We start from the raw sequence: 9856 nt of genomic DNA on the forward strand, positions 1-9856 counted from the left end.
ATCCTCATTTGTCTCAATTGATGTATTTTAATAGGATTTAAATGTATTGAATACCGTTAATGACATAGTTTTGTTTAAATGAATGTTAATTATATAATTTAGATTTAAATTCCGTAATAATGATGAATAAATATGTGAAAGTGTATAAATTTAACATTATAGTTTTCTAATGGGTAAAATAGACAATTTAAACGAATTCATACATTATCAGTTTACAGAAACAAACAGTCTTATTGATTCAAATTTAAGATTGCAGCACCATTGCTTATTAATCAAAAGTGAAATAAGACTTAAGACTTCAGCACCTCTTAAAAAACAAACGTTACCTTAATTTTTATATTTTAATGTATAATTGTATCTGATTCTGACATAAATAAGATATACAATAAATTCAAAAAAACTCAACGAATTATCTCATTTTAAATGATTAAGTTCATAAATTATTTTTTTAAATAAAAAACGATTAAACTTTCTTATTTTAAATGATTAAGTCTCATGAACTATTTTTTTTTTAAATGAAAAAATCATTTAACTTTCTCTTTTAAATAAAAAAACCATAATCGTTTTTATTTTGATTGGTTAAATCCCTAAACATTTGAGAAAAAATATCACACTTATAAAAATTGGTTACCAACATTTTCTATCGCAAAAAAATTACATTCACCGATTAGTAAAAATTCGATGGTTTATTTATTTAAAAAAAATCAGAATTTTAATCATTCAACATGTGAAAGTTTAATTAGTTTTTTCATTCAAAAAAATTGTTAAATAACTTAATCATTCAAAATTAAAATATTTAATGGTTTTTTATTTAAAAAAATAGTTTAGAACTAAACCGTTCCAAAAAAAATTGTGGGTTTTTTTTAGACTTTTCCTTTTTAAAACTATAATTAATTTTATGAAAAATTATTTAAAAAAAATAAAAAGTTGAAAATTGTTGTTTATTGAGTAGGGTTTATTAAAGGCAACTTACCTTTGTTAAAATGTAAAATTTAAACCGCGTATTTATGGTTGATAACAACTGCTTGAGAGATTATTTTAGCAACAGACAATTACCCCTAAAAAATGGAACCAATTTTCTAATATAATTTTCAAAAAAAAAATCCACCGAATTTTATTATTATTATTTTAAATTCATTTCTGCCCTTGTCTTGTCTTTGCATTTGAGAGTTCTGTTCTATAAAAGACGCCACACCCTTCTCTCTCTAAACTCCCCCCCACAAGATTTTGCTTTCTTTTCCCACAATCAACACGGAAGAAACAGAAAGAATGGAGGAATTTGCATCTTTATGGAGTTATCAGGAGGTGGGTTATGATTCATTCTTTGTTTCCAGTTGAATTCTTGGGTTTTTTACCCTCTGATTTTGGCGATGAAGATCCGTTTTCCGCCATTGTTGAGTGCTTGCCAACTTCTGTGACTACAAATTGAGCTCTAAATCCAACTATTCTCATCTGGGGTTTTGCCAGTTTGTCAATTACTTGCATTTCTTGCTAACTTCAATTCAACTTTTAAGTCAATAAAGGGTTTCTGTCAATGGGTTTTCAAGATTTGGTCGTGTCCAATGTCTACCCACAATCTGTTCTTCAGATTCTGATTGAGATCATTTTGAATTCAGAATCCAAGTTTTCTTTTCTGGGGTTTTGCTAATTTTTCAAGAAATTGCATTTCTTGGCTCAATTTTGAAGTGAAATTATGGTCAATTCAAGATTTTGATCATGGGTGTTCTTTAGATCCCATTTGAAACCATTTTGCAGAAAAGAAAAGGGATAATGTTTCTTGAAATTCTTCTTGAAGTTCTCAATTCTCAATGTTGAGATCCATTTGGACTTTTTGGTCCCATTCATGTCGTTTGTGTTTTTGTGCTATTCATTAATGAATGAATTCTGTGTATGTTAATGTCTGTAATGGGGATTTTGCATGTTCTTGCTACCACTCATGCAGTAATTACTCTGTGGATGTTAGAAATGTATTAGAATTCAATCATCATTTTTCCTCTTTTGAATTTGAGTAATTTTGTGGGCCTTTTGATTATGAAACCCAACTTTTCTGTTTCTTTTTCTTTGCTTGTGGAAGATTCTTACGTTTGCAATCAATTAAAACTGTTCATATTGCAAGTCTTTTTGCCAATTCAAGTCTTTCTTGATGTTGATTTCTCTTAACCATTTCTTATCATTGAACAATATTGCATATTTTAATAGTAAATGTCATTTTTACCCCCATCAAGATCGTTATTTGATCAGTATCTGGTCTGCCTTTTGGTGTTTTAAGGGATCTAGAGATCTATTTTTCGGTCCCATTTAACGTTTAAATGTCACTTTTTTATGGATTTCAAACTTTCTTGAATGGTATTTCGTATGCCTTTAGATGGTCTAAACAGTCTTGGAATCTAATCTTGTTGGATTCCCACGTCTGCTAGACTAGACACATTTACCCTCGACATATGAACCCCTTTCTCCCCAAAAGGGTTCTTTTTTGGAGGGCGGTCTGGGGATTTCACATGTTTCGACATGGTTTCAGAGCCTTTTGTATACCCTTTTCAACAATATGGGATCATTTGTGCCCGTCTAGCCTCCGTTACAGGGGTTTCTCCTGAAACCTCCTTTATGGCTCTGCAAATTATCACAAATTTTCACCATCATGAATACAATTTGGAAGTTAATAGTGTTGGTTTTTAACTGATTCAGTTTCTTGAAATTGCAGAACATTGATGAACTCAAGCAGAAGCTTTTGTACACAACACTTGAACTAGAAGCAGTGAAGGCGGAAACAGATGAAGAAATGAAAAGAAATATGGAATCGACGAAACAATTATTACAACTTCTAAAGCTAGCTTGCCAAGAAAGAGATGAAGCAAAAGATCAACTTCAAAAGCTACTCATCAAGATTGTGCCCACAAATGACCAACAATTCTTCAACCCCACGAACCCATCGATTCCTAATTGTTTCACGAACGATCAACTTCAACAAATTCATCAAGGGAATCCATTGATGCCTGCTAAAGCGAATTCGAGTATCACTGAATCAAACAGTCTTTCTGATGCCTATAATCATAGCTCGTCGCCCGTTGACTCGCTTTTCGATCCCATTTCGTCTCCTGAGTTTTCCAACATCAATCTTGAAACCCCTTTTGTTCAAGATTACCATCAGAATGGCGTATTATCACCAAAAGTGGATCAGGCTACTTTGGTGATGGAGGGTATGATAAAAGGTAAGAACTTGCCACAAAAGGGAAACTTACTCCAAGCAGTAATGGAAGCAGGCCCACTTCTGCAAACGTTGTTGGTGGCGGGCCCGCTTCCCAGGTGGCGGAATCCGCCGCCACTTCAGGCGTTCAACATTCCACCGATGACAGCTGCGATGGATCAAATCAGTGTAGCCCAGAAACAGACCATGAGTGGCTCAAATTGCTTGGTTAGATCACCAACAATGGTATTTAAACAACCACAACCCTATGTAGAAATGGGCTGCGGGAGTTCTTCTCAGATGATGGCGGCCGGTGGCGGCGGTGGCGGCGGCGGTGGTGGTTGTTTGAGTTTTGGTGATGTTAATTTTGGTAGCAATAGTCAAGGGAGGATGGTTTCAGCTTGTCCTGGTGGTAGTAATTTAGGGACAATTGGAAAGAGGCAAAGGTTACATTAAGATCCCAGATTTTATTTTTGTTTTTTTTGTAAAGATTTCTGATATATAATGGGTGTATATGGTTAACGGTGGATATCTTGTTTTTGGGATTTTTATTTTGATTTTCATGACAATGGTTTTATGCTTATTTCTAATTATGTAAATCTCATATCAACATAATCAAATAAAAGATAAACATCTTATTTTAAAATATAATTGGGATAATTATTGAATTCTAACAGAATACTTAATTATTATGTTTATTAAAAAATATATTATTAAACCTAAATTAAGTTACTTTGTTACGTTAAATTAAATTATAATAAAAATTTTGAATTAAAAAAAATTACACAAATAAGAATTTTTAAATAGTTAATTTGATACTAATATTGATATATTTTTTGCAAATTTTATATATGATATTTTCAAATTTATATTTTATTCAAAAATAAAAACATTATTGTTTTCCCAAAAGCACATAAAATCGTATAATATCGACATAGATAAAAAAATAAAATGAAACATTGAAATTGAAATGTGTCTCGATGCATTGCACGAGTACCCTTTTAGTAATTTTAAAAAGGTTTGTCTATCAACACTAAATATTATTTAAAAAAATGAATAAATAATGTCATTTAATAATTCAAGATTTAATTGAGGGCTAACTTGAACCGGTAGATTTCACTCAAGTTGAGACGTAAATCAAGAACATGTAACTAGTGATTCCAAATTGTTTGACTAATGGATAAAAAGAGCCAAGTAAGACGTTAAAAATGAATTTGGTTGATATCGATAGATCTCTATTATCAGTCAAAATAAGCTGTATTAACTCGTCAATACTTATCTTCCTGGTTTTTAAAATTTTCATAAAAACTAATATATTAATATTATTAGTGAAAACTATCATCAAAATAAGAAAATAATTTTTTTAAATAATGATTTATGTCGTGTTCAACTCGTTTTTTAACTAAATCTGTTAATTATATCTATTGGATCCGTTTAAAAACAGAACGCAAATGTTTTACATAGATCCGTTGCAATTGCCATATATGGCTATTTTACTCGATTCTAAACTTTTGAATTCTTAACAGAAACTTTTTAATGTTCATGTTGAATATTATTTGCATGTTTGTGGATGATAATATCTTAAGTTCAAGTTCTCGATTTAGAAGAAATATAATGATATATCACCTCACAACGACAAGAAATGTGCAATAAACTTTCGTTTGTCAAAACTTTCCGCAATCATATAATTAAAAATTTGATGACGCAAACAAATAAGACGTTCTAAATGTAACCAAATCAGAAATAAAAACATAATCTAACACATAAGTAACATACATAACTTTTTCGAGAAAAACGTCTCAAGCTGACAGTAAAAAAAGTCATGGAAGCATTAGGCCCTTCAACAATACACTTGTAAAAATTGGTTTTTATGACAATTCCTCAAAAGTATCTTATAAACTAGCTAATATGACGCTTCTAATATATCCTAAAAGATTTGTTAAGACGTCTAAAAACGTCCTATAAACTTATTACAACACCTTTAGACGTAATGTTTTATTTTTGTCTATATAATGACAGTGATGGAATGTCAATCCCCGAGTTTTCAAGGACATATTCGAAGAAATTCTTACCGCCGGTCGGAATGGTTTGTGGGGGGATCGAATTGATTATAAAAAGGAATTCGAACAACTGCTTCAAATACAGTATTAGAAGTACCGTTTGCAGATATAAAACAGTTTATTAAGACACTTAGAAATCGATGGCTGTCCCATAACCCAATTTTGTGCTTTAGCCTTTAGATGGTAAAAAATATGTGATTATAGAGACAATAAAATGTTGAACCAGAAGAAAACACACAAAAGCTAACCATCAAGTTTCATGTCTTCATCAATGGGTGTGTATAAATTTTCTTGTCATTTTTGTTGTATCATAATTACATTAGATTTTGAGCTATTAAAACCTCAATATAACAATTTTAAATAATTTCGTCCAACCATCCGTAAAAATGAACCAGATGTAAGTTTCACACATCTGTTGTGTCATTTTTATCGATGATTGGACCAACTAAAGAGTCGGGTATATCTGACCCATATATATGACCCATCTTTGTTCGCTTAGTTTCAAAGTACCTCCTATTTTCATCCGTTATCGGAGTCAATACAGGAACTCGTCCAACGATTGCTAAACCGTAGCCCTTGAGTCCTGTAAACTTGGCTGGATTGTTGGTCATTAGACGCATTGTTTGAACTCCGATATCTCGTAGCATCTGCCAAAGAAACCACTTGTTAATTCGTTATGCGATACTTTTAGGGTTTAATGAGCATTAGACTGACCTGGGCACCGATTCCGTATTCGCGTGCGTCAGGAGCAAAACCGAGCTCTAGATTGGCTTCTACAGTGTCGTGGCCTTGATCTTGTAAGTTATATGCACGTAATTTGTGCCCTAATCCTATACCTCTCCCTTCGTGTCCTCGAAGATAGATAAGAGCTCCTCTGCCAGCCTCCTCGATTATCTGCATCGCTAACGCTAATTGGTTGCCACAATCGCAACGACCTGACCCAAATATGTCTCCGGTTAAACATTCAGAGTGAACCCTTACTAACACATCGCGACCGTTCCCAATGTCTCCCTATTCACCAGGAAAATTCGAACCATTAGGTCTCGATATAACAAAACCAAAGAAGCTGGTATATCGTACCCGAAGTTGGGGTCTAAGGTGGGTAAGATGTACGCAAGACCTCTTGATCAAAGAGTAGAGCGACTGTTTTCGTAAACACCCCAAGGTCTTCAAATGGTTATGGTAAAAAGGCGTGGAGTTGTACCTTGACGACGGCTATATGCTCGGTTCCGTCAAGTTTTGATTGGTAGCAATGAGCTTCGAATAAACCCCATCTTGTTGGTAGCCTAGAAACCGCGATTCTTTCGACTAGTCTTTCCCTCTTCCTTCTATACCTGCAATTTCCCGAAAACTGATTACAACAAGCACATTTTTGAGCATGTATATGGAAACTAAAATCGTTATCTATCGAGGGTATTGCACCTTTTACGTTTCTAGCACCCTAGAATCATAATCTAGCAAACCAGCATCGTAATCTAGCAAACTAAGAAACATAAAACATAACAAATGGACCCCATAAATCCCACTCGAAAGTAGGGTTTGGAGGGGTGAGATGCACGCAGATCAGACCTCTACTGCAAAGAGTAGAGCATTTGTTAACGTAAAAACCCCTGAATTGTGCAAAAGTGTGAGCAAACAAATAGCAGGAATAAAGATTAGCAACTAGATTCATGATCTAGCAAACTATAATCATAATCTAGCCAACCAGAATAATAATCTAGCAAACCAGAAAAGCGATCTAGACTGGCATCGAAGCTTACCTGATTAAATCGGTTATCAAAACTAGCGGGATACTGTGGTCAAGTGCTAGTTTTCTTAAACGGTTCAATGGCGCGATAGAACAATCCTCCGGATTGACAATAGTTGAAAGGACGGAAACTGGATCCAGACCAGCAAGTTTGACCAGATCTACGGACGCCTCCGTGTGACCAGCTCGTCTTAGAACCCCACCGTTTCGATACTTTAGAGGAAAAACATGGCCAGGCCTTCTAAAACTTCTTGGCCCAGAATCACGAGAAGCTAAAGCAAGAATCGTTTTCGCTCTATCTGAGGCGGATACTCCTGTCGATGTGTCGATTGCATCCTTAGAAAGAAACGGAGTGTGATTGTGAGTAATTTCATAAATGTTATTGGCTTAGTGGTATCCGACTTACTGGTAAATCCTAGCCTCCTTACGTCGGGAGGTCTAGGGGTCAAGTACATAAATGTAATGATTGTAAGCGAGCATTTATCATACATATAAATACTATATACTTAACCACAAGGGTGGTGCCTGATTGGTTTGAGCTTGGTTCCAAAAGTCAAAAGTACCAGGAGGTCTCATGTTTAAATCCAAGGAGAAATAAAAATTCTCTTGTGGTTATGGAGGTTCAAATGCGGTGACTCTGGACTATCTGCAAAGCAGGTGATCGCTCTGGGATTAGTCAGCTCGCATAACGGGTTAGATATCCAGGTTAATAAAAAAAATATTATATACTTAAAAAAACGAAATTGATATAGTTTCTTTTAAAATCGTTACGAAACAATACCACGGTGATGGTGAACGATGGAGCCAAAGAGTTTGTTTCGTTTTCCGGCGACATTAGAGGGAGATTTAATCTCTCGAGATCGTTCGATGTCATGCCGACCGATATGATCCCGGAGCCATGCCGAATTACAAACGCAGTGGTTTCCGGTGTTGCAAAAGATGCTCCCAATACAAAGTTTCCTTCGATATCGCCGTTTTCGTCATCGACAACGATCACAAACTTGTAAGGATTTGCATCAATAGCCATAAAAAAGTTAGATTTTTTGAATTTATGAACAGGTTGAATGATGGAACATGTATTAGAGTTTGGGTTATAAAGATCAGAAGGAAATTGTAATCATGGTGATCAAGATGGTCGCTAACCTTCCCTAGCCGGAGAGTGGCAAGAGCGTCCTCGACGGAGGAGAAGCCGTCGGAAGGGCAATCTGGATCACCCTCAGCATCACTAACAAAGAAATCAACGGTTTCAGGGGTTATCTCAGCATCAACCGTCGTGAAAGTTTCAGGCGACGGAAAGAGTTCACCGGCGTCGGAACCTGAGACACCCAAAAGAGAACCGTTGTCAGCGCCCCCGCCGTTCCCAAGTGTCCGACAAGTGAAATTAAGTGTGTTGTGGCTGGAAATTGGTGGCGGTTTGGGAGGTACGTAGGCTGCAGGATGTCTTGTGGTGGTGGAAAATGGAGGGAAGAGTGGGTGGTGAAAAAAGATGGAATCCATGAAGGGAAGAGTGGCGGCGGTGGCGGTGGCGGTTGCTGTCGGTGGTGATGAGTGATGGTTGCGAAAGAAGCACCTCTTGTTGTGGATGTGATTTGTTAACGTGGCTTGTTTGCTGTTTTGTTTATCCAATATACGGGACAGCGTACATGGTTTACGTTGGTTTTTTGTGATACATTTCTATATTTTCTATTATCCATTAAATTTAATTATATACATTTTATTTTCGGGTTTTCTTTATTTTTTATTTGTAATTTTGATGTTTTCCTGTACATGAATATGAATCCCTTCTGTGTAGAGGTGTTCAAAAACCCGACTAACTTGATCAAGCCAACTTAATCCAACACGAATTAATTCAAATCGAAGCAACTCGATGTCTAATCGAGTTATGAATTGTCAAACCTTAGGTATTGGGTTACTATTATTTGAACTCAACCCAACCCGATGAACTCGATACCCTTTTATTTCTTGGATTTGATATGATTGTTGAATTTCTATTAATAAGTACGTTAGATAATTACACTATCATGTATGCTCTTCATATACACATATTTTCAATTTATTCATATCTTTATATAACTCATTCATATATATATTCAGTAACTGTGAACATATATATGTAAATTGAGAAAATTAACTGAATATGATATACGTAATAAGTATAGATAAGTTCACTTCCTTTGCCAAATGAATAATTTTCTACACATATCTAATGAGCCGTTTACGAAACGTTTATCCGGGTAAACATTTACCAAGTCACATTATCTTACGAGGTGAATATGTCAATGACCAAGAATCTTATCCGGTAAATGCTAAGGCAAAGACCAATAATCTTAGGGAAAAGTACAATAAAAACCAATGAACTTTCTTGTTTGGAATGATTAAGTCCTTGAACTTTTTTTTGGAACAAATAAGTCCTTGAACATTCCAAAACATGTTAAATAAGTCCTTGGACAATTTTTTGGAACAAATAAGTTCTTGGACATTTCAAAATATGTTAAATAAGTCCTTGGACATTCCAAAAAATGTTAAATAAGTCATTGGACAATTTTTGTAACAAATAAGTCGTTGAACAATCCAAAACATGTTAAATAACTTCTTGAACTTTTATAAAACATGTTGGATACATTCTTATGACATATACAACTAGTTAAAGTGGTAAAATAGTGGAAAAAAAATCTGGAAAAAAAACCCAATGAACATTCATATTTTGAACGATAAAGTGGTAAAATAGTAAAAAAGTACTTACATTTACAAAAAAATAATTACATTTAAAAAAGATTTTTGATAAAGTTTATTTTAAAAAAATTAAAATATATTATGTCAGTGATTTTTCAAACAAAAAAAATAATTATTATTAAATTTATTTTA

At 34.2% G+C, this 9856-nt stretch overlaps 2 protein-coding genes across 3 annotated transcripts; one reads left to right on the forward strand and one right to left on the reverse strand.

Moving 5' to 3' along the window:
• The first annotated feature begins 1263 nt into the window (after nucleotides 1-1263).
• LOC112513587 lies at nucleotides 1264-3738 on the forward strand. The gene is made up of 2 exons (XM_025119892.1): nucleotides 1264-1305; nucleotides 2702-3738. Exons 1-2 carry the CDS (start codon nucleotides 1270-1272, stop codon nucleotides 3638-3640), a joined length of 975 nt encoding a protein of 324 aa, XP_024975660.1. The 5' UTR covers nucleotides 1264-1269; the 3' UTR covers nucleotides 3641-3738.
• Nucleotides 3739-4569: 831 nt separating this feature from the next.
• LOC112513104 (monofunctional riboflavin biosynthesis protein RIBA 3, chloroplastic) lies at nucleotides 4570-8575 on the reverse strand. Of its 2 annotated transcripts, XM_025119246.1 has the most exons (6): nucleotides 8135-8575; nucleotides 7773-7991; nucleotides 7005-7327; nucleotides 6449-6578; nucleotides 5959-6255; nucleotides 4570-5891 (listed from the first exon to the last, which is right to left on the reverse strand). In XM_025119246.1, exons 1-6 carry the CDS (start codon nucleotides 8486-8488, stop codon nucleotides 5649-5651), a joined length of 1566 nt encoding a protein of 521 aa, XP_024975014.1. In that variant the 5' UTR covers nucleotides 8489-8575; the 3' UTR covers nucleotides 4570-5648. The 2 variants fall into 2 exon arrangements, with proteins under 2 accessions (XP_024975014.1, XP_024975015.1); XM_025119247.1 differs by lacking the exon at nucleotides 7773-7991 and having other exon boundaries at nucleotides 8135-8542.
• Nucleotides 8576-9856: the final 1281 nt, after the last annotated feature.

The sequence above is a fragment of the Cynara cardunculus genome, assembly GCF_001531365.2.
Source record: "Cynara cardunculus var. scolymus isolate 2C chromosome LG 5, CcrdV1, whole genome shotgun sequence".
In the NCBI taxonomy this organism is placed as follows: domain Eukaryota; kingdom Viridiplantae; phylum Streptophyta; class Magnoliopsida; order Asterales; family Asteraceae; genus Cynara; species Cynara cardunculus.

Coding starts and splice junctions, on each gene's coding strand:
- LOC112513104 (XM_025119246.1), bottom strand. CDS start 8,488: ATGGATTCCATCTTTTTTCACCACCCACTCTTCCCTCCATTTTCCACC. Junction 6,256..6,448: donor AGCATATAGCCGTCGTCAAG/GTACAACTCCAC, acceptor CCTGGTGAATAG/GGAGACATTGGGAACGGTCG. Junction 5,892..5,958: donor AATACGGAATCGGTGCCCAG/GTCAGTCTAATG, acceptor TTTCTTTGGCAG/ATGCTACGAGATATCGGAGT.
- LOC112513587 (XM_025119892.1), top strand. CDS start 1,270: ATGGAGGAATTTGCATCTTTATGGAGTTATCAGGAG. Junction 1,306..2,701: donor CTTTATGGAGTTATCAGGAG/GTGGGTTATGAT, acceptor TTGAAATTGCAG/AACATTGATGAACTCAAGCA.